Source organism: Anas acuta, chromosome 14 (assembly GCF_963932015.1).
Source record: "Anas acuta chromosome 14, bAnaAcu1.1, whole genome shotgun sequence".
NCBI lineage: Eukaryota > Metazoa > Chordata > Aves > Anseriformes > Anatidae > Anas > Anas acuta.
The window spans coordinates 3446072-3469970 of NC_088992.1; the positions used below are offsets into that span (position 1 = coordinate 3446072).

Genomic DNA, 23899 nt, shown 5'->3' on the forward strand with positions numbered 1-23899 from the left:
CAGGAAAGATTTCTTCACATCAGAAACGTGGACTTATTTATTTATTTATAAATTTATTTATTTATTTTTGGCTAGTGTGTTTGTGAATGGTTCAAAGATGGCTTGACTACAAAGACTGAGACCTAACTGCAAGATGGAAAACACTTTGAGATCATTTGTTTTATTTCTATTTTTCTCTGTCAGGTAGTCACCTTTGAGACCAAGACCTGGAAAGTTTCAGCTAGGGAAATGGTGCCAATTCCACATCTGGAATCTCATTTCTGCTGCGCACACTGTTCCCCCTGTTTGGAGTTTAGGGGCTTGCTTGGGCTTCCCTACAGCTAAATGCTAGCCAGGAAAGTCGGGATCCAGGTACGTGTTTGGATTACATTACACCACCTCTATACAGCAAGCAGGGATGCTGAGACTCCCCACTTGCATGGTGCATGGTGGAAGACTCGCTGTCATTGTCAGGACCTTGGTGTCCCAGTGTGTAAGGATTCCCTGTGGGCACTAAATTCATCATTGGGAACCGAATCTGGTCAAAATCATTGGATCTTCCTCTTGCCTTCTCTTTTAAACATTTATAATTTTTATTAGCTTTGCTTACTACCCAGATTACCTTACTCTATACCATTTATTTAGGAGTTATTCCATGTTGAAGAACAGATGCACATTTGTCTGCTATGTAGAACATCTCAAAGGAAGTAAATTATACCACTATTTTAGAGTCCCTGGTGGTAAGAGACAATCAGCCTCTTCCCTCTGGCCCAGTCTCCAGCTATTCCTGCAATCACTTCATTGCAAGAAAATGAATCAGTTAGATCCATATGAAGCAATTCTGAAACCACACTCGGCTGAATGATACATTTTAGCCTTTTGGAAATATTTTCAACATTCAAGATAACTATTCCTTTGAGGGCTCAAACGATAAATCCCAAAGTGCCCGCAAGCAGTTGGGTAGCAGCCAAAAATGCCAAGTCAGAGGAAAATAATTGTTTTCAAATGGTGACAAACCTGCAAGGTCGGCGGAGAACAGAGGACCTGTGTTGCTGGCTGAAGATAGCCATGTAACTCAGGACTGTGAGCTGTGTACACTAAACAGAGCCTAACGTCTCCGCAGGGTGTTCAGAGGCTGCAAAAGCAGAAGGGAACTGGTCGGCACTGGTCTAACTCACAGGGCAGAAATGATATTGAAAGAGAACCCGAGGACATTGGGTTTAGACAGAGTGCACGCTGCCGGTGCTTTGGGTTGCTCTGTGTTTGTTCCTCGGAGGTGAGGAAACGATAGGCTTTGTATTGCTAAAGGAAAATAATTTGACAGTTTGGACTGGAGATTTCTGTGCCATTATGAAACGTGGTTTGAAATTGTCCAAGGCAATGCAATAATTACAGAGTTAACCATGTCTAAGGATGATGGATACTTCAAGTGGAGGCTGGGAGTTTGCCACTGCTGCTCTGGACTCCTTTGTACCGCGGACAGATGCCTACCCAGAGGGAACGTGCTGCACGGGGAGCCGAAGCTTCGGGAACAGCATTGAGCCAAAACTGCAGTTGCAAGTCATGTGGAATCAGCTTGAGGGAGCCTGGTGATTACTTTCTAAGGCTATCTACATATAAAAGTCTGCCTGGTGGTATAAATCAGCACGGTTCTGCTGACTGCTGTGTAGCTGCATCCATCTACTCCAGCTGAGGATCTGGACGAAAGCATTTAGGTAAAACAGAGGGCTGAAAACTACCAGAACACCTTTAAAGCTAATGTGCCAGCAAGCAAGAGAGGCATTCGGTTATGTGGAGTAGACTTCTTTCATCTGTGGTATTTAAAGCAGAAAAGTGAACTTTAGATTCTCACCATTTTACTGCATCTGTTAAAGCAGTATTGGCTTTCAACAATGAAATGAGTATTCAGGCCAAGTGTCTCTGCAGAATTTCGGGCACTCCACGAACGGATAAAATTTCAATTGCAGAAACAAGAGAAAGTACCAGACACAAATGCACCACATATTACATTTAAGGAAAGACGGTGAAGTGGGCAGGTTATACCGTGGGAATAGGCAGCAGCTGGTGGCTGACCCCAGCGTTACGGCAAAGTCACTGACGAGGCCACAAAAAATTAAGAAAATTAGTAAGCAAAGTCTTTAAGAAACCCAGCCTTTAAGAAATCCACCAGGGCTGCTCTGTGGGCTAGCAGCAGGGAACCGCTAAGCTCTGGGCTCGGGCTCCAGGCCGGGTCCCTCGTTCCCAGGCAGACAGAGTTGGCAACAGCCCGTATCGCTCTCTGGTGGCCCCTCGGGCCAGAAAGAGGAGGTATATTGGCAGCCCAGCAGGGGAGCAGCAGCCAGCTCCCCTTGCCAGAAGTCAGGTTGCTACATTGGCGGTGAGAAAAAGCCTAAAGCAGGGCCCCTTCGATGCAGCAGGCTGGCGAGGAGCAGCATGGAACAGACCTGCGGCTGTGCCACTGGGGTGGAGAAGCCCGGGCCAGGTGGGACTCACCAGTCGGAGGCTGCCCGTCCTGCGGTGAGCGGTCGGGGACCATCGTTGTGGGGCCATCGTTGCAGGTTGGAGCGTGGCTGGGCGCTGGCACGGCCCCACGGCCTCACCCCGCAGCCACGTGTGGATGTAGCTCACGCTCTCACCTGGTCACAGGTCTTTGGGGTGCCCCGTGGAGGGTTCCTGAAGACGTCTGTGCCTCGGCAGCTCTGGAGCAGGCTGCAGCTCTGGTTTCGCCACGCGCCGGGCTCCCTGCGTGTGACTTTTCTCTTTCCACTGCTGTTCTGGACAGGCCTCCCGTTCATCCTTTCGCTTCATTAAAAGGGCTTCAGCCCCTCCTCCAGCATCTTAAAAGACAGTGCTGGGAGAGGCAGCAGTGACGGGAGTGACAGACAGACCTGGAGAAACTACTGCACCCTTTTTCTTAAAGCCCCTGCAATTACCTTCCTTCTAGTTGGGAATCTCTCTCAGTGATTATCTGGCTCTTCTGATTTCCATCAGCTGGAGAGCTGCATCTCTGGGATTATCCTCTCAGCATCCTTGCCTGCCCCTTAATGTCACAGGCTTTGGCCAGCTAGTCCAGTTATAGCTTCTCTCAATTCCAGCCTCATCCTCCTGCAAGAGTAACTCACAAATAAAGCAGAGTGGGAGTTTCCATGTTAACGTGCTTTTCTCGAGCCCTCGGGAAAGGTCCTGAACATGATTTCTTCCGCTTGGATGGAAAGAGGTATTCCTGCTAGAGCCTCCATGAAATTACAGTCTTTTTTTTTTTTTTTTTTTTTTTTTTTTTTTTTTTTTTTTTTTTATGAAATGTAAAACAAAGTAAATATTACCTTAGAGTCTCTTATTCGTGTTGCAATAAAATGAGAGACTTCCTTGGAAATAAGTTTTAAGACACAAGTCTTGTAATGTTCACATTTATTGGAGTGGAGTTCACAGCTGACCCGAGGTCTGGAGGGTTTGGAAGCAATAGCCTGTGTGAACTTCCAATTCTTCCTCCTCCAGCACAAGGTGCAAAACCGGACAGTTATTCAGAGACTTCCCCACCCTCTGAAAGCTCGTGTGCTCATATATCTCTCATGGTACATAAAGAATGACATATTGCAGTGAATCTGCTGAGAATAGCTTGTAAAATACATCATTATATGAATCAGCCTCATTAGAAGTCTCCCTTTCTCATGATTTAAAACAGACACAGTACTTGCAGGAGTGGAAACCAGTGCTTTTTTTTTTTTTCTTTCTATTTTTTTTCTCTGTTGTTGGCGTGTTGTGTTCAACCAAATGTTGAAACAGAAAAAAAATAGTTCTCTGAACTCAGGGCCAGAATTAGAAAGCAAATACTGCATTACCCTGATGCCTCTCCGGCATAATTAAGGTCTCGGGTGTTTTCCTGGATGCATGACTTTCCAGCTTTGTTAATAAAATATTATTTTGCTCCTCTAAACAGCACAAAGCTGCATTCTTCGCATACTCCAAATCCCCCTGACTCTGGACCCTCTAACACCTCACATTCAGCATCCTCAGCCATTCCAGGCTTTCCTCCCCCAGCTGCTGCTGTGTTTATGAAGGGGATTATCCGGCATGGTGCCTGTGATAGCAGGAGACAAGGCTCGGTGACTCAGGGCCTCTCTCAGCCCGATTTTCTATAAGGACTGGCGTACCAGGTGCCTCCCAGCCGCCTGTCTCAGACCCCATTCAGGCTGCCCGTACGCTGGTGCAAACACTTGGAAATGAGCTCAGTGGTGTCAGTGTTTTACCTTAGACAAGGCTCCAGCAGATGCACGCCAAATGAGGCACCGCAGATCGCGGCAGCTCTGGGCTAGTGGCCATATCATGCAGGACTCATGGCAGAAAAGGGATGTGTCTTTGCTCCGAGGCAATGAAACAGCCTCCTCCAGTCCCCTTTGCCCTCCGCGTTTAGTAGAGCATGCTGAAAAACTGCAGGTACAGCAACTTTTTACTGTTTCTCTCTTGTCACTTCAACATCAGGGAATGTATCGCTATCATTTCTTGCAAGCCCCAGCAACACGCACTCTCTACAGCATGTTTTGGCTTATAAACCTCTGGCTGCACTCTTCTGGATAAAATGGATTTTTAATCAAATGTGATAAGCGCAATTACTCAGCTACCCTCAGGTCTGGCCTCCTGCTGCTCCCAACCCTGCAGCCCACGATCCCTGCTGGGATGCTCTGCTTGTGGGCTTGTCACAAAGAGTCTCACTGGCTGAACACCGTGGTACATTTTTGTCTCCCACATAAGATGTTGGGCCATGAACATCACCAGGGGTCTTGTCACACTCAAGGCTAGGACATCACAACCTTACAGGGAAGTCGTATTTATCTTGAGCACACTTTTATCCTAGACTCTGCTCTGATTTTAGAGGTGATGGGCAGCTTTTTCTGCTCTACCTGTGTAAGCTTCCATGGAAAGCACCACTTGCTCTGCTCTGCTGGTACCCATAGGCTTTAGACACCGACCTTGTATCCTGCAATATCCTCTTGAACCTGGAGTGCCTTCAGGGTTGAGAGCACAACCACGTCAGGCCCCGTGGGGGTATCTGAAGGTTAGCCTTTGATATCCAGGTTAGGACATAAAGGGCGTGCTGGGATGGTCAGAAGCTGAACCAGGGAGTGAGATGGGGCTGGGAGCCCAACAGCTGGGAGGGAAGGAAGGACTTCCATCTTCCATCTCCTGTGCTCTGAACATCTGCTTGCCTTTTTTTTTTTTTTCTCTTTCTTTTTTTTTTTTTTTTTTTTTTTCTGTTTTCTTTCCAGTAGAAAATAAAACAAATCCCTGATTTTCCTTGGACCTTAATTTGACTGTACTAGCTAGCAACCAATGGCTGGTGCCAAGAACTCTGTCTAGTCAGAAGATAAAGAAGTCTGTGCAAAACCCCACATATTCCTGTTCTACCCTAGCTCAGGCAGGTGGTGTCACTTCAGGGCACAAAACAACAAAAAAAATCCACTCTATTTCTAGCCTTGATCTTCTGTTCCCAAACATTTTCCTTATTTGTCACGACCTGAAGGATTTCTTTTTAATAGCAATTCACATAACCTTTGTGTCACCGCTGATTCTGCCCTGACACAAGCGGGTTTAGTTCTTATCACTCACTTTGTCTACCAAATGCCATTTTATGAGACCTGCTTTAGCAGAGTTTTTTTTTGCCTTGAGGACTGGGCAGCCCTTCCAATGCCAGTCTTGCCTCCTTCCTCCTGGATTTGCTGGGGAGGATCTGGTTGCCAAAGCTGGGATTTCACAGCTGTGGTCTGACGGGCTTCCTATCAGCACATACAAAAGGAGCGAGCACCAGCTAAGTGTCCCCTTCAAGGCTTCTCAGCTGGAACAACTGCTGCGGTTTGAAGTTGTTTTGTTAACTTCTTTGGCTAATTGATAACATCTGCATCTCGCCACCCTTCCTTGCGTCTCAGGCTACTTCCAAACAGATCAGATAGATAATGCTGCGGCAGATCTCGGTTTCTGTATTAGTGATATATTGTTACACTTCACGAAAATGGTATTAAAAGCTGGGGGATGTCTTCAGATAATGCTTCCTTTATAAAGGTTTCTTTCACACAGTCACAGAAACAAGCCCAGAGACACTAATAAAACTTCAGGTTATTCATTTGGCGTTTCCCCTGTGATCACGGTCAGATAAAAAAAACTTTTGAAATATTTCATGCTATTTTCCTTTCTTTTTCCCTACTCTACTACCTAAGTTTAAAAATTACATTTAGGCTTTAAAATATTGGAATTAGCTTTTATTTTTCATTATTTTTCATCATCCTCGTATTACAATAGAAGAATCAGGAATACATGTGATATTTTAGTAAATAAAGTCTTTGTATTCAGGATCACTCTTGAAGTCTGGTAATACACAGTGACACCATATAGGTCCCAAGGAGACATTATGGTTGTAATGGAAATATCGTATATCTCATATCTCAGGTCTGATATATCAGCTCGGCCATAAAAAGAAACAGGATATTTGCAACTATATTTTAACAGGGATTTTGCTGTTACCATGAGAACATGGATTACTCAGAAATTTTGGTGAGAAAACTCTTAAATGGTTTCATCAGTGTCTAGTCCCAGGAGTGTTCAGTTCTTTCGCTGCTATCGAAATAGCCATTAATGCAGTGAAAATCAGAAACTTATGAGTGTTTCATGGGTGTCTGACTGTACATCTCAGACTTAAGTCTCAGCACAGGTCAGATGGTCCCTTCTATCATATTTCAGGATTCCCAAGATCAAATCTGGGCCGTGCCTAGAGACACATGTCCGCTATGAGTTCTCTATAGCTTGACACTTTTCCATTTCTGGCTAGGCAGAGGTTCCCTCCTCCACCTCTCAGTTGCTCTTGGGACAGTTAGCGGTGTTGCTGAGCAGGGCCCGGAGATGTCTGCAGGCCCTGTGATGTGTGGGGAGCTGATGTAAGCCAAGGCTCAAAGACTCGAAGTTGCTCAGCCAGCCAGGAGAGCCTCGTGAAATTTCTTGTAAAAGGAATTTCTCAGGATTCGGAGAGACTGGTGTTACATAACCCCTCAGAAACAGTATTATACACAGGATAGGGCTATCCCCTTTATAAAATCCCCAGAAGAACCTGAAAGATGCCATGAGAACTATTATTACTGCGATTCTTTTATTTTGTGCCATTTCAGCATCGGTAACATCTACAAAAGAAACATAGATAAAATCCCAAACACAAATCTCTCATGACTTCACCTAATGCAAGCTCAACACATTTGGTCTTAATCTGAGTATCTGGGCTGGGATGAGTTCTGCAGAGCTGTAATAAAATAAATATTTTTCTGCACTGAGAATGGCTCAGCAAAAGGTTCAAAGTCAGGTCAGCGCAGAGTTCTTTACCCATGTTTTGCTAGACATGGAAATTTATCCTCACCTAAGGAGCTGTGAAAGCTCCACACCGGCTGGTGGAAGGGAAGGGACTTAAATCAAGTATCTCTTGCTCATTTTAAACATCAGATTCCATCAGAATTTGAGGAAGGCTAGGCAATAGGTACAGCCCCAGATTCTGGAAACAAAAACATTTCCACCGGAAAAGTTAAAAATAAATGAATGGGGGAATTCCATAGGGCTCCCTTTCCTGCTCTGCCCCATTCAAATTGGATTGCTCACAGAAACAAAGGGAATAAGCAGCCTCGTTACAGCAGACTCATCCCAGGTGAGCAAGTGTGAGCTACTCAACAATTAGCAATAGAGTGAGAGCTCTTTTAATTGTTTTTTCAAACAAACACAAACCACCTGTTCTGCCATTTTTCATGCAGGAACAAAAGGAAGCATGAGTCACAGGTACAGCATAAAAAGGAAGGCAGAGAGGCTTGGAAGGATGTTTGCCATTTTGATGCAGCACGTGATAGAGCTTCAAAATTTAGTGACCAATCATTTTGTGTCATTGTGTGGTTGAGGCAGAAATAATATGAACAAATGAAGACTTCACTGAGGTTAGTAGTTTTCCATTTCTTTGCAATTGCATTGTCTGTAAGCCTGCTGCAGATGAGAGGAAGTGCCCATCTTTTAGTTAGGTCGTTCCAAAGCTGTTCCTGAAGAGACTATCACAGTACAAAAGCTCTCATTAGCTTGGTGTTTAATTCTTGTCACCTTCTGTACAGTCAGGTGCTGCTGCAACTGTATCAACATAATTCCTTTTTAAGCTACTGAGAATTGATTGTGAATTCCCAATATAAAAATCTACTTTTAAGTGGTGAGTCCTTAAATGATCTAACATATAACTTTTGATCTAACATATAACTTTTCTAGAGGCTGATGCTTTCCTAGTGTGAGAAGTGATCCATCCTCTACCTAACTGTGTATTTAGTTACTGTTAACTCTATTTAGCTAGATAGAAATTCTCTATTTCTTGTTTCCAGGCCCACACTAGCCTATAAAAAGAACTCAAGAGTTTGACCAAACTTCTGCATCCACATCTAGCTCAGCCTACAGTCCTCTTTAGGAGTTCTAGTTCCAGGTTTTGCATCTCTGACTAATTACTAATTGTTTGAATCAGCCTTCAGAAAGGTCAGCCATAAGCACCCCAGATTATCTCAGCTCAAAGCAAAGGTATCAGGTGCACCCTTGCAGACCCAGGTTAGCAAGAAAACCACCATGTGCTCGTAGTGGAAGTAGATGACACTCTACACCTGGACCCAGAAACTTTCTACCCATTTAAATTCATCAAGTGCAGTGGAAGTAATCTTATCCCTCCTGGTGGTCTCCAGCTCTCCTTGTCCCATAGCATAGTAGTTTATTGAGTTGCTGCAGAGGCCCCTCCAGGAGGAGATGTCTCTCTTGGTTGAACTTACCACAAACATCAGCTGTGATGTCTTTTCAGAAGAGGACTTTTAAGGAAAGATTGAGGCAAGTATGTATTGTTTGTTCCCTGGCTGCCAGTAGAGAGGTTGATGTGTCCTGTCCTTGCAGAAGCAGTGGCTGCTTAAGTGAAAGTATTTCTTTATGGCCATTGCCATTTATCCTTTCATTTTGAAGCAGCACTAATCTCTCTCCTTTTAGGGTGTGTCAGTACATTTACAGACTATGATAAGTTGCCCTGAATTGAAGGGTTTACAACCATATGTATATTTTTTGATTTTGGGACACATATAGATCATGTTAAAAACCAGAAGTCCATTGTTCAATCAATCAAGTTAATCCTGGTGCTCCTTGATAACTATAGCTATCGCATTTCAGAGTGATTTTACTGGATATTACTGGGATTACTTGTAGTAGCCACTCAGTCTAGACAGGGGTTTCTATTACAGTGAACACAGACAAAAGGGTAAGAAATATTAATGCCCAACATCCATTAACCATGCACAAACTGCATATCAGAGAGTGGATCCTGTTCACTTGGCAGTGGTTCCCCTTCCCTTTTGTGTATCTCTCAGGAGGGCATTGGCTTTTTTAATTAAAAAAAAAAAAAAAAACACAACAGGTTGTCTTTATGATTTTAAAAGAGAAAAAGGAAAAGAGCTGCTTGGAAATATTGCCATTTAGAGATAAGGGGAGTTAGAGATCTCTTGTGGGACTGTACCAATATGGAAAGGTCCACATATTTTGGCTTGAGAGTTGTCTTCAGGACGGCCTGTCTCCTATGGCCTCTTCTCCAAGTTGTGAGCAGAGTTGTGGTCATCCTGCTGAAATGGACAGCTTAGAAGCTTGGAGGATCTCCGAGAAACCTATCATTGTGAGAGTATGGTGAAATCAATCCCAAGACTGTCATCAGGGCCAGATAAAATTATACTACCCGTTGTTTCTGAAACAAAGCCACTTAAAATGAGAAGCACTCGAGGAATGCTGGTCCTTGAATAAATGTAATGTGCCAGTGACATGTAGTTCCCACCATCCCTAGAAGATAATTCTGCCGCAACTAAATTAGGACAGTTGGCTGATTAAAATTAGACCTAGTTAATGGGGCACTGAGTGAGGTAATAAAGTTAAACTTTAAAGCATTTCAAACTCTCATTATGTTATTCTACATGTTCAGGCTCATAATGTATGGGCAAACATTGTATTTGCTGCTTAGACTGCTTGTTGTGTCCCAGATGTTATTTTGGGTATGCCATACTTCAAATTGTTGTCAGACTGCCTGTGATAGCTGAACTTCCACCAGGTCTTCCCAAGTACATTATGAGTTCAAGTATCAGTAGAAACACTTAAACACTTCACTTACATGCTACCTGTTGTGCTGTACTCGCTTGCCCAAAGATGTTCTCTTTCTTGGCGTCCTTTTAAGACTTTGGGAATTAAAAGCTAACTAGCTTGCTGTTGGAAGGGTCTGAAGATCCTGTGGAAGTAGAATTTTCTAAAAATTTTTCCCCTTTAGACAGCACAAATCAATATTTCCAGTTATATAGGAAGCTTGGAATTATTGCAAGATTACCTTAATCCCTGGGTGATGAGGTCAATTTGGTGCTATTTGGGTACATAAATCAAGGTTTCCCCGCAAAACTTCAGGTGTAGGCCTAGGGAACATGGTCTGCACGGCCACTGCTTTGAAACCACTTCTATAATCTGAGAGCTGACTTCAAAATATTTGAATGTGGTGGGTGCTGGGTGCTGTTACTGTCTGTGTCTATCTTTCAGTTTCCAGGGCTGGGCACTTTTCACCTCAAATCTTCCACAGTAAATTTGCCCATGACAAGAAGCTTTGTCTGCTGGTTGGTGTAGCTCAGCAGAGCCTTTGGTGGCTCCCAGATCTTCTCTCCAGTCAGAGGGAAATAAGTAGTGGATGTGTCTTAATTAGTTAGTCCCTGTTGCTGTAATTAATTCTAACCTAATGCTTTACAATCCTAAATATTTTTATACTGTGAGACGAGGATTGTGTTTACACCCATGTCTTACAACACGGAAAAGGCACCACTGAGAAGTTCAAGGTCCAAGTTTGTGTAAGTACCCAATTCTCTTGATCACTTTCCTCAGCAGCTGGTCTTTTAATACGGTTATGGACACGTTGTATTGGAGCAGGGTGATGCAGCTGGACTCTTGTAAATTTTAGGCTTAAAATAAACAGATTTGTCTTGCTGTGTACATGTCTATCTGGATCCAGCAGCTGAAGGTCCGCTTACACCTCCTCACTTGAACTTTCATTTCATTTTTGTCTGATTTTTGCTGATGTTCGCACCTGGTTGGTGGACAGGGTTGCTGTTTTCAGACTTGCTGAGGAAGTTGGAAATGCAGGAGGCTTCTTTGTGCATGGTCCCCTGTGATCCCTTCTATCCTGCCTGCTGCTCATTCCAGGAAGCTTGGCTCTGTTGGTCAAAGGATGACCAGAACCACTGGGAACCACCCATGGTGGTATGAGATGAACTGTGAGGAAGAATGGTGAAAGTCCAGAGATTTTCCTGACCCATAGCTTGGAGATCCTCCAAGCTTCTTGATAAAATCCATTGCTTGACTGCACTGTCACCTCCTTCAGTCCATGTTTCCTGGCTGCACAGCTCAGCACTGAATTTGAGAAGCAAAATCTTTTTCAGGCCTAGAGACAGTCCAGAACTGCACTGATTTACATGCCCTGAGATAATGGCCTCATGCTATCCTTTGAGGTTTTCTGTGTTTCTTTCATTGCTTCCCAAATGCCACTCAGATTCCTGCAACCCAAGCAATCAATGGTTTGTTAACTTCAGATTAAACCTTCGTTAAACTTTGCTGGTGGTGTGGATGTCTTGGAAGCTACAAAGTATGAAGGAGATCATCTGTGGGAAAGGCTGGCTGATGGCATTTCATTAGCCATCTGGCTGGGAGATCCTGATCAACTTTACAGTTCGTGAAAGGCTGTTAAAGTAGAAGTTTCAATGATAATTAATAACAGCATTCATCTCAGCTATTCTCTTGGTGCAGCTCTTGCTCCAACGTTGGCTTTCAATGAAGATATGCCATTGTAAGCTCTCATTTTATATAGAGAAAAATGCTTTTAAAGTTCCAGATTTAGAAGCTTTTACAGAGCTTAATAAAAATTCCCTTTTTGGGCAAAGTGCAGTTGACAGCTGTACTGGTACTGATGGTTTCTATTTAAAAACATGTTCCTTTCATTTGCTGCATCTTGCAGCTGCTGAGAATCTTCTGTTTGCTTCCTCTGAGTTTCTCTCTTAGCATCTCACAGGCATTGGAGTGAGGGGCCAAGTGCCTGGAACAACACCAGTGGAGAGAGAGAAGCTGCTTTTAATTTCTCTCTCCCTTGACTCAGCTCTGTATTGATGTGGGAAAGATCTGGACAAGTACCAGGTATTTGCAATATAGACTTGTTGGGACAGAGGCTACTCATCATCTACAGAAATGTGCAATTTCTAGGATAATAAAGTCCTATAGAAACAGTAACAATGGTGCTATGGGACTCTGCTAAAGGGGTGTGTATGTGTCCATCCAAAGAGGGGTTGGTTTCTAACACCCACCACAAAGTCTTCGTGTTCTGTATGTAGCAAATATAAATGCTGTTGATTTAGACTTTCCTTGAAAGGACAGATAAGCAACAATAACCAGAGTAAGATGTACTATTCTGACAAAAAGCCACATGAATTTACTGGGTAAAACCTCTGTCTGGGGAGTCCAGGGCTTGGCTCATCCTCCTGTTAGGTTTCTGGGTGCCCCTTGCTTCTAGGAGGCAGTCAGCAATGTGAAGAAAAGGCAATCATGTTAATCTCCTGCCTAACTAGTAGCTGGATCTCTTTACCAGCTTAGCACTTCTGGGCCATATATCCATGTAGGAACCCCAGTTGTACTTCTTTTTATGTGTATTGACTTAGTGGAGTGCAAACATGTTAAAAAGTTCACTTTCTCCTTTATACGAGTCTATAAAAAAGCTCTTAAAATGGAGTCATAGGGTTTCAACGAGACAAATGAATGATCAGCCGAGAGCTAGCAGTCCTTTCCGATGGATTGGGTGCTTTACTGTGAGGAATGGTAAGATCCTAATCAGCCTGGAGAGTTTTCATGCCTCCAGCACTATGTAATGACACAAAATATTACGATGCCTCCAAGTTACAATGGAATAGGCGGGTAGGATGCAGTAATAGGTATCACTCATGATATTTGATTCCAGTTAAAACTACGTTCTCGAGTCTCTAGGCAGCAGAGATTTCTTATGCATTTATGGGAATTTGAGTAAAACTAAACATACACACACTAGCTTGGAAATTTTTCTAACAGTTATTTGGGCACAGTAACATGCAGAAATAATTGTAAACACATGCAGGAGTAGATCAGTGTGTTTTCAGTGCCTACTTTTAGGAGAAATAACACATTAACATATTTTCTGAATTTTGCAAATGCACTGCAAGGTTGCAGCTCAATAAACCTAACTTTATATGTTCTTTTAAACTGATGACACGGTATTATATCAAGATGTTTTCCAGTTGGGAGTTGGGAAGCTGTACGACATGACAGAAGTGTTCGTAATCAGACATTTCAGCACAATTTTTGACTCACACGGAGCTGATCAAAAATCATCTCTCCGGCAAGGAACGGATCTGTTTACAAGACTTGCTGTGGAAGGGATCGATCCCACAGCCAGGGCAGTAAAACACATCCACTGCAATTGCACAGGAGCAGGTTGCAGCTTTCCAGAAGGAATCACTTACTGTACAGAACTGCTACACTTCATTTCTGCACACTGGGAAATGTTGGGTTATGTCCTGGAACTTACGTTTGCGGGGATGTGCTTATATTCTGTGTTGGTCACTGGGATCACAAACGTGGTCAATCAGTGAGAAAAGAAAGAAAATGGAATACTTCATCTGCTCCCCCCCAAACACCCAGGAGTGGTGGTGTTATTTTGGGGAGAGAAAGAGAAACACAGAAGCATTTGGAAACAACCCCCAGATAACTCTATTTCTAGAGTCTTTCTACAAACAAACAGGGTGAAAACAGGAAAATTTCATGACAGGCGCCACAAAAATGCTTTTTTCTCTCTGCTGGTAGCTTCTGGAGGTTTTCACTGTGAGTACCACCTGCTGAGCTTTGAAAGGATGCACCTGAGCTAGTGCTGGGGTTTGCTAATGGTTAACTCATGCTGCTCATGGGGCTGGAAGATCAACATTCATCCCTGGCACAACTCTTCAGGAATGGTGCCAGGAACCAGTAGCTGAACTTCTCCCTAGGAACAGAGGACAGCACTGCTAAATGCCTGCAGTCTTAAATGGTTGCTCGTTTGTCAAGGTGACACTTGTGGTCTTGCTGAAGCACGAGCTGAGAGACATCTCTGTTACCCAAAGAAATGTGTAGCCAATGGAGCCTGAGCACTTTTGTTGTTACAACAGCAAACGTTATCTGCATAATTACAAAGTCATGTTCTGATAGGGATTCTTATTTAAGCCTGTTACATGCTCCAGCAAAGCAGAAAATCCCTTACTGAGTACCGTTAATAATGGAGCATTAAGAATACACTGTTTTCTTTCCTTGCTTTATACACATCTATTTATTTTTCAAATAACTGTATTTTGGTACTTTCTAGGATTTCTCTCCTGGGTGCTGGAAAGGTCTTTCCCCTGGACCTGATGACAAGAGGCAATGTCACCACAAGTGTTTCTGGTAAGGTTCCCTTTGCCTTTTGGGAACTGGCGTTCTCCCTCCCACCAGGGTCTGTGAGAGGCTGGGACTGGGATTTAACTGGGAGACGAAGTGTGTGGGGGTTTGTCAGCTCTGGAGAATGTGCGTGGCCTTGGAGAGCCTGATAACTTTCAGAGGTTTTTCTGTAAGGATTAAACTGAGCTTTCTGGTGGAGAAATTAATGATGTGGTGCCAGAGGACTAAGACACTGCTAACTTTTGTGAAGTTTTAATTTTTAGGTAGTGCTGTGTGGAGCTGGGAGCTGGACTTGATGATCCTTGTGGGTCCCTTCCAACCTGGTATGCTGTGATTCTGCTCTATGATTCCTCTGGTGATCTAACTAGAAGAGCCCAGTGAGGTTAGTGGGATCATGGATGTCCCAAGCACGGACCCCAACCCCAGGCAGTGCTCTGGTGGTGGTGGGAACTGCTCCTCCGTGTAGAGCTGTGTGTAGCTGTGGGCACACATGTTGGAAGAAGCCACCCAAGGGACCCAGTTTCCTCCATGCTGCAGATTTGGGGACGGTTTAGCTGTGTGCTGTACCTACCCCGCTTCAGGTAAGTCCCTGCTAGGATGCATCTTCCCCCTGCTGTGGGGAACAAGGTCGTCTCACCAGTTTTAAGGCCCAGCAGTAAATTAAGCAATGGAAAAAGGACCCGGAGTCAACCCCTTTCGTGGGCTGGGCACTCTCAGAGCCGGTGAGTGTAACACTAACATTACGCGGCTTTATTACCAACATGTGCACACGCAGACTTAAAGGCCAGTGGCTAGACTGAGCTAGCATTTAGTGCGAGTGGGAGGAGGGAAAGAATCTATTTTTGTGCCAATACAAAGGATGAGTAATTACTCCAGGAACAGCTGTGGTGCCCCTGAAACTGCAGAAGGCCAGCTGATTCCTGCCATGCCTCCCCAGCCAGGAGGCAGCACCTGAGGCCTGCCAGGTAAAAGTCGGGCTCTGTGCTTTGTCCAGGTCCTTAGAGCTCCACTTGGAGGGAAGTGAGCGGGGAACAGGCTTTGCTTCACTGCTTAAAGAGTTCCTCAAAAAGGAGGAGGGGGAAAAAAAAATACCTGGGAGAAATATTTCAGCCCAAAGTAATATTTACTTGGGTGCTTAAAACTTTGTAAAATGCCCCGGAGGTCACGAGCCATTCATCCTGCTGTGTATTTCTCTTTAAGAAGGTGCTTGTAAGTAGTACTGGAACACATGTGTGATGAGGGGTTGCCATGGCAAACAGGTTTTGGCACTGTTTAAGACAGAGTTTTATTGCACAGCAGAATAAATAAGCATGTTAAAGCCGCATACAGTAACTTGTTGGCACATACATTAATGCTCCCAAGGGTTGCAATAACTTAAGCACCCTCCCTTTAAACATTTTTCAGTGTTTTTTCTTTTTTTATTGACTACATGCATTTAGTATTAGGGCTAGGAATGTCCCATTTCCACCCCCTTTTGAAGTGAGTAATTGAGGCAAAAAAGGAGGACTGTCTAATAAATCATAAAGGCCCATTGTACCCAGACAGGAGGGATGATTTTTCCTTTCCTAACCTGCATGAGGATAAGCCAGCAAGGGACCTGACTGTGTGCTAAATCCCAACCTGTTCCCTCTAGACATAGGAGTAGACTGTGGTTGTACTTCTGATAGAGCCAAAATGATCAGAAATCGTTTCACACAGTTTTCTGCAGTTTCTGCCTTGCTGTTTTGTGCCAAGCCAGCCTCCCACCACATCACAGCAGCGAGGTATTACTTCAGCCTCAGCACTTCTTGAACTACCTGTTCGGTTCCATTTGGCTCCCAGTTCGCACCAGTAAGTCCCCAGCAGGTCTGGAAATACTCCCAGCTCCAGGGAAGTGCTACAGGGAGGCGAGAGGCAAATCTGGGCCTGTAAGAGGGCTCAGGCTTGTGGTGCTCTTAAAGGTGAACATAAATTACTCTTTATAATGAAAGCTCTGGTTTAAGAAGAGTTATTAGTGTATTAGGCTGGGCTTTATTAGCTCAGAGCTTTCGGAGCCATGTGGGAGGTGTGACACTGGCTCCCTCTTCTGTGGGAAGCAGCAACCTTCCTGCGTGGAGAACTTTAAAGCTGCCAAAAGCAAGCAAAGCCCACAAAATCTCCCCCATCTCCTCCCACCTCGGTTAGGTTAGCATAAAAGCACATTAGTGCAGACGTGATCAGATAATGCCTGGCTGTAAGGCCAGTGGCGCAGCGCTGCCTCCGCTCCTGGGGAGTGAAGGATGGCTGAGGCCTTCAGCAGAGCTGGCGGTTATTGTTTCCTGTTAAAAAATGGGGAATTGGCAAGCGTGATAGGCTGAATTCTTTGTTTTATTGGTGAGTTGGGCAGTTACTGGCGAAGGGTGATAAAGTAGAGATGCTCACCTGAAAAGGAGGTTGCAGTCAGTACTGGCTGCTACTATACTCTGAAGTCAAATGCTTTGCACACTCCCTGTGTTTTTAGGATGAGGACTGTAATATATTTTATTCTTAGGGCCCTTTTTGCCTCTCACTATCTTACCAAGAAGAGCCCACAGCCATCAATGTGACCATCAGAGCCACTCATTTCTCCTAAACTTCTTGTGTATCCTCAGCCATTGCTGAACCACTCCTGGGCTCCATTAAATGGGAAAGGGGAAAAGAAAAGTTGATTAGTTTAAATGAAATGTATATGTTTGTGACACTGCAGGCTGATTAGCTCATTATGAGAAATAATAAAAGAAACTGTGAGGGAGGGATATTGTGTTGAGGGAAAAAGAAGGGAGGTGACTTTTTTTTTAAGGTGTTTTTTAGGCCTAGAAAGACGTCTCCTGGGCATAAACGGAGTTGAAGAGCTACCACTTCCTTCAGGTTGCTTGGATTTGCTTGCAATTAAAGCCTAGTGGAGCTGTCAGAGGCTGTTGACAAATATATTATAGCCAACTTAGGTTAAGCGAGAATTACTTAAAATTAATCCATCCCTGCACAATATTCCTGTTTCACTTCAGAAGAATGCGCCAGGAGGAGTAAGTACAATTCTGACAATGTTCGGGGAACCTCCTCAAGGTGGAAATTTGCAAATAGGGCTACTGTAGTATGTAATGAGAAGCTGCAGGGCTTTCAATTATCCCACATAGTCTGTCTCTTTGCAACTTGACTGACAGCTAATTATGCTGGTGCCATTTTTTTGGCAGTGGAATTTAATCTCCCAGATGGAAAGCAAATCAATCTGCCCATCGCTGCAGCTGAGGCATACTTTGGCTCAACTTTAATTTATTCTCCTAAGCCTGAGAAGGCGAGTCATTTCAAGGTGCAGAAATATCAAATTTCTTCTGTTAGCCAGGCTGGCGAGAAAGCAGGGAAGAGTTGGGATTTCGTAGGCTACGCTGTGAAGCGGTGTCGCTCCTTGCTTTGTATTAGGGAACGGCGGAATCATCTCCCCTTGATTCCTGTCCGAGGTGTCTGACAAGGAGGAAGCGTTTATGAGCTGGGTGCTAGTGATAATGGTTAAACATGAGTTGTGCAGGCATTAAGTAGGATTCGATGGAGGAATGAACTAAATCTCTGAAGAACTCAATACAGAAAGGAATTGGTGGCAATTTTCAAGCACTTCAGCCAGTGTGCGATAGCCTGGTTCCCATTGGGTTTCACGCCAGGGATATAAATACAATCCTTCTACTTACCTGCACTCTTCAGGCCTATCAATTATGCTGCTCCCTCTGGGTTGCCACTGCAGCTTTAGGTATTACCGTCCTCTGTAAAACCACCACGGAGCACGGTATGTCACTAGTTACCACGGGCTACAGACCTGATCTTCGAGTGCCCGGGCACCTGCAGCTCCTGTCAATGCTGTTTTTCAGGCTAGAAAACCCAATTTTAGCTAGGATCAAGGGGAAAGGAGCTCACAAAAAAAACTTGGTGTTAACGCAGGGAAATTGGAGCCTTGTTTTTCTGCAGACTTCTGCTTGTTTGGCTAACAAGGAGTTGTCTTGCTCTTTCAGCCTATGCGCCTCAGTTCCGTGTTTTAGCTTACCTTTTGGGGTACTCTCTCTGAATTCTTAGCTTCTCAGATTCATCAGATGTCTGGAGAAAAACAAAGTTCCTGCCTTGTTTTTATTGAGAAAAGCATTTCTACAAGCGCTCTGCTCAGGCCTGGTGAGTCAGATTCCAGCCTTCCTCACACTTGCACAAATACTTTGTTGACTTCACCATGGTATGTCTGAATGCTGAAGGGTTAGAAGCTTTCCTTTCTAGCTATTAATATCTTCCTATTTTCATATAGTGCTTATAATCATGCTGATGCTGCTCCTAATGAGTCATAGAGTGATATTTTGTAATTATGATAAGCTTGTACATAAGCAGCATTTGTTGTTGGCAAAAAAAGCCCCAACACATTCCTGTGCCTCCCATCACCCACCTTTGTTGGGATCAGCCTTTGCTTGGCCACCTTGCTTTCACTCTCTGTTGCAGGACAGGATGAGCTGAAGTAGCTTGGGGCATACCCAATCCTTTGTCCGGGGTTTGTCTAGGAGCAGTAGGAAGATTTCAGTTGGGGTTGTGGGCTGGATGTGAGTGCTAGAAGCCTGCTTGTACCTCTGAATCTCCCAAACTGCTCATCCAGACTTCCAAAAAGTTGAGAGCCAGAAAGGAGCTGAAGCAAATGCAGCAAGTTTTGTTAGCGACTCTTAAATAAATCATGAGGTAGGGAGGGCTGATTTGAGTGGGATGTAACATGAGACCCAAAGTCTAACCTGTCCATCACTGCGCTAATCATCCAGAAGACACATCTGTGCTGCTGCTCCTAAATAATCTGCCCTCCTCAAACTGTTTTAGAAAACTAAAGGTTACACAAATGTTGTTCATTGCTTCCATTTCGGGGTGGGGTGGGAGGTGGGGGCTGGACCTCAGGAAGACAGAACCCAAAGAGGCAGAAGAGCTGCAGCAGGACTGTGAGCTATTCCTCTTCAGATGGGGGGTTAGGAGAAAGACCCCAAATTTGCATTTTTGCTTAATTCCTCTCCAGGGCAAATTAACACTTCTGTCAGCAGCTAATTGCTTCTAAAACCCAGCCTGGCAACCTGACCATGACTGTGGTAGGGTAATTATACCTGCTTAGCTAATCACACAGCCTGTCAGCCTAGGATGAGAAAAGCTTCGGGAGGGTGATAGCCTGCAAAATCAGAGTGAACTGCTGAAGTTACGTGATTTTTGATGCACCCAAGAACAGTTTTACAGTGAATTTTCTCTTCCACTGTGGAAAAAGTCAGTGGACTAAAAGCAGAATAGTGGTGGAGAGCAAGATCTGAAGCAGTTGATTAAAAGTATTTTGTTGCCAGTAGCATTTTCAACCTTTTAAAGTATACGAATTGGTAAAGAGAGGACAATGATTTTAACTGTTGTTTTCAGATAAGATCCCAAAAGGTCTTAGCAAGAGAAGAACAAGCTGTAAAGTCGCTTTGACTGAGACTTTCTGTTTGCATCCCTCCTGAAATATGATTGATTTATTTTTGCATGGAGCTTGCACACTTAACTATAACAAACAAAATGCTAGGAGGATTCCCAAAGTGGTATCATCTTGGTCGCAGTACATGTTAGCAGGAATTTCCTCTGTTTTTCTTATGCATGTAACCAGATCTGTTGCTTTTTAGGTACTTGAATATAAGCCATAATCTACTCGGGCTGCACCATGTGGCTGAGTTCAAGCTTGCTCCAGGATCTTTGGCTTCTGCTTTCCTGACAAAGCCTGCTGGATTTCAGGACCTCAGAGCAGCATTCTTCAGGCTGTGGGAAACGTGGGTGAGTGCTGACTGGGAGGCAGGGCTGTGTCAGAGACCACCAACTCCTCCTCCAGGCAAACTTCCCCTGCTCCAAGTGCGGTAGGGACCAGCTGGGCAGCAGTTCAAGGTCGCTTTCAGAGTAGGCTGGGTCAAAGCAATGGAATCACAGTATTTACTGCAAACACTGCAAAAGCTTTATGAGCTTTTGAATAAATGCTAGGAAGGAGGAGGAAGCTCTGGTGTTTGTACGGAAGGAGAACACAGTGATGCTACCTAGGAGACTAGCTTCAAAATTGGCAGTGATTTTAGACAGGAGCAAAAGATGCTTCAGTTATGAGTTAGAGTGAGAACAGGCTTCCTGAAAGCTCTCAGGTTGGGGCCCTGCCCACTGTGAGCATGGCATTCTCCTTCTTATCCAAGGCACTGTAAGAAGCACTGATAACCGTTCACTGTGGTGCTGAGAGCTCAGATCCTCACCAGGTGGGAGCTGCTCCATGGGTCTTTGTTTGCAAAAGGACCTGCAGTCAAACAAGGCAAACTGCATGTCACAAGCAATCCGATGGGAGCAGTGGAACTGTTCATGGAGCCAGTGGCTGAATAAGCAGAAAATATTTCAAGCCAGGAGAAACAAGTCCATGTAATTTGAATTGCATTACAATTTACTTCAGGATTTTCTTGAAAGACAGAAGTTGCCATCCCTTCATTTTGTGTAGCAGTGTAAGTCAGATTTGTTAAATACCACTGGGTGTTGTACTTTAACTGCTTCGAAAACACCCCTGATCAAACACTTTTCATGTTATTGACATCAAAAATTTTGGGACTTAAGAAACATTACAGTAACTTCTACAGTGCAAAGAGACCAAGAAGCTGTAATTTGTTGGGTACACAGTTGGTCTGATGTGTACACTCCTGTATTAAATATCCCCATCTGAGCTTAAGAACTCAGGGCCCTTTTCATACCAAGTGTTTCCTTATGACCCTCATCCATGCTTTTGTCTACTCTTCAATCCTTTTAGTGACACCTAGTGAAATTTATGGAAAGTGCAGCACCCCTTCCACAATTAAATGCTAAAGTACTGCATCTTATTTATTGCCACTTAACCTGCTGTCATTAAAGACTGATACCAGATGCATTTGGGCCATTTAAAAATTTCAAGTTTGCATTCATACTATGGTCAAACACTTTACACATCTGCACAGAGTTAACTTATTCTCTGTTCCTCTTAACTTTGTGTACATGTTTAGAACAGCACTGTTAATTTAAATTGTCTTCTAGTATTGGCACTGTTGTTCCTCTGGAGCACTCCACTTGAAGCTGCAAGTATTCAGAATTCTGTGCAAAAAAACAAACTCTTGCAGGAGCTTAAACTACATGTTTTTAATATTTGATAATCAGGATACATATACGGAGTCCTGAGCTTACTGTTAACAGTCAGTCACATTTCATCCACTCATTGCTCTGCATCAACCCAGGATGGATGTGAAGCACTCTTTCATCAGCAAATGAAGTTTTCCACAGAAATCGAAAACGTATGCCTACTATCTAGAAAGTAGGCTAAAGACTTCAAAGGAAGAGCTTCCTCTTCAGAGAGAGCATTCATATGCAATAGCTTTTGAACATGTAACCTCTTCTTTCTCAAAGTACAAAAACAAGTGGCTTCCGTAAGGTTTATGTTGGTATGGATTTCAGCTGTGCAAACTATATGGCAACCAGTACAAACTGGGCTCATAAAGAGTAGGGAAAAAAAATAGAAAATGGCTTCAAACAAGCCAATATTCAGTGACTGGAACTAGTTCAAAAAAAAACAAACCCTAGGCCTTATTTGATATAAAAGGCTTGGACCTCTCAAAATAAACAGCCAATTAAGTCAGATTCTGAACAGGAGGATCTGAAGCACCAACAGGAAAGTCTGAATGCTCACTGCAGAAAGTTCAGTTGTGGGTGTCACCAAGCATGTAGTCATCCAGCCAGTACATGTAAGGTGCCCAGCATCTCCAAACAAGTTTCCAGGCTGATAGTTCAGATCTGGTTTCATCATCCTTCTCACAGCTACCTTTTCAGAATTTATAAAATAAAGACTTAAGGGAAAAATTAATTCAAGTACACTGACAGCAACAGTTCAAACATTTTACTAAATCAATTCACACGATTTCAAAATTGTAAATATAATTAAGAACAACAGGGTTTCTGTATCTTTTCTTCCAGATTTATCATTAAGACAATAAACAAACACAAATTAGGTTTATAGCATCTGTTCTCTTAAAAAATGAAAGGAACGCCACTCGATGTATTGATAAAGCACCACAACACAGTTACAAAATAGGGTCGGCCTGTTTCTTTCACAAGTAAAAGACTACATATTCCTAACAGCTTTCTGCTTCAACCATACTTCATTAAAATAAAACTATAAAATCTCCTAGATTACACTAAGTTCAGACGATGCCTGGTATACAGTGCATTAACAGCAGTAATGCCAACTATCAGTGCCAACATAAAACATTTTAGAAAGTAAAAAACAAAATAAAACTAAAACAAATCCAAAAAAACACCTTTATTTCCCTAGATGAGCAAAATTTAAAATAAGGGATGTTCTGCTTCACAATGAGTTAAGGATTTGGGGGAAGAAGATGGGTAAGAGGGAGCTGGTACTGTAGCTTTCTATGCTTAGTTGGCATCTAGTTTGGCCATTTCCTGCACATATATCCCTATACTCTCACTGTCGAAGAGCACGAAGTACACCGTCTTGATTGAAGAGGACATTGTTGACACAAAATAGCTGGAGATGGCTTTCAGGATCAGCTGGGCAGCCGTTTGCTTTGGGAAACCGTTTCTAATAAGAGAAACAGGAAAAAAAGAAAGGAAATCAAGACCCGCAGAACAAGCTTTTGATGGTATAACCTTGCAGGGAATGCTCAGCCTTTTCTCTAATGCAGCACAGCAAATAAAGCCACAAAGCTAGTGTTTACAGGCGGAATTAGAAGCTACAAAGTTGTTTGTTTAAGCAAGACTTAAAATGTTCAAACAGAAGAAAGCATTCCCAATACACGAACACAGAGTCCACACGTTAATGTGTTGAACCTTTCACCATCCGAAGGCTCAATTATGCTCATTTAACAGACAAGGAAACCAATGGCCAGTCAGCCTGAAGTGTTCAGGAATCTGCATATACCTTAGAGTTGCAGAGTCAAACCCATCGTGAAAGCAAACCAACCCCTGAAGAAAAATAAAAAGGGACCTGGAACTTGGTATACAAACAGCATGAGAAGAGAAAACAGAAAAACCTTGCTGCTTTCTCAGATGACTAAGCTGTGCGTGGCCAAATTTCAAAGCTGAGTACCTAGCCTAGGAACTCTGCTTACAGTTTTCTTTCCTCATTTATCTCTTGTAGCTCTTGTCTGAAAGTTTCATCTAATGTTAGGACAGGTCAAGCACAAGGAGAGCAGTCTGAACAAAGCCATGACCTCAACTATGAAAACGTTTTACAGGTCATGGCAAAAGCCCCACATTACACCTGGTACTGGAATGTGGTCTACGCTTTGCTGCTGTATTACTCAGGAAGTATTTCTGCCCACCCAGAGGGTGGTTTTGCCCTCGTCAAAGTCTGAGCAATCCCCAGGCCACA

General features: G+C 43.6%; 1 protein-coding gene and 1 long non-coding RNA gene across 7 annotated transcripts in view; one reads left to right on the top strand and one right to left on the bottom strand.

Annotated features, from left to right (window-relative positions):
- The first annotated feature begins 7557 nt into the window (after positions 1–7557).
- Positions 7558–22253, top strand: LOC137864026 (uncharacterized). The gene is made up of 4 exons (XR_011101280.1): positions 7558–7934; positions 14435–14511; positions 14769–15086; positions 20148–22253. It is a non-coding gene; the product is annotated as an uncharacterized lncRNA (long non-coding RNA).
- Positions 22254–22390: 137 nt separating this feature from the next.
- The window catches only part of MACROH2A1 (macroH2A.1 histone), a 46323-nt gene continuing 44814 nt past the window's right edge, over positions 22391–23899 (bottom strand). For all 6 annotated transcript variants that reach the window (XM_068697720.1, XM_068697716.1, XM_068697719.1 and 3 more), the window contains one exon: positions 22391–23107. In XM_068697720.1, coding sequence (XP_068553821.1) covers positions 22942–23107 — 166 coding nt within the window. In that variant the 3' untranslated portion in view covers positions 22391–22941. The remainder of the gene's footprint in view (positions 23108–23899) is intronic.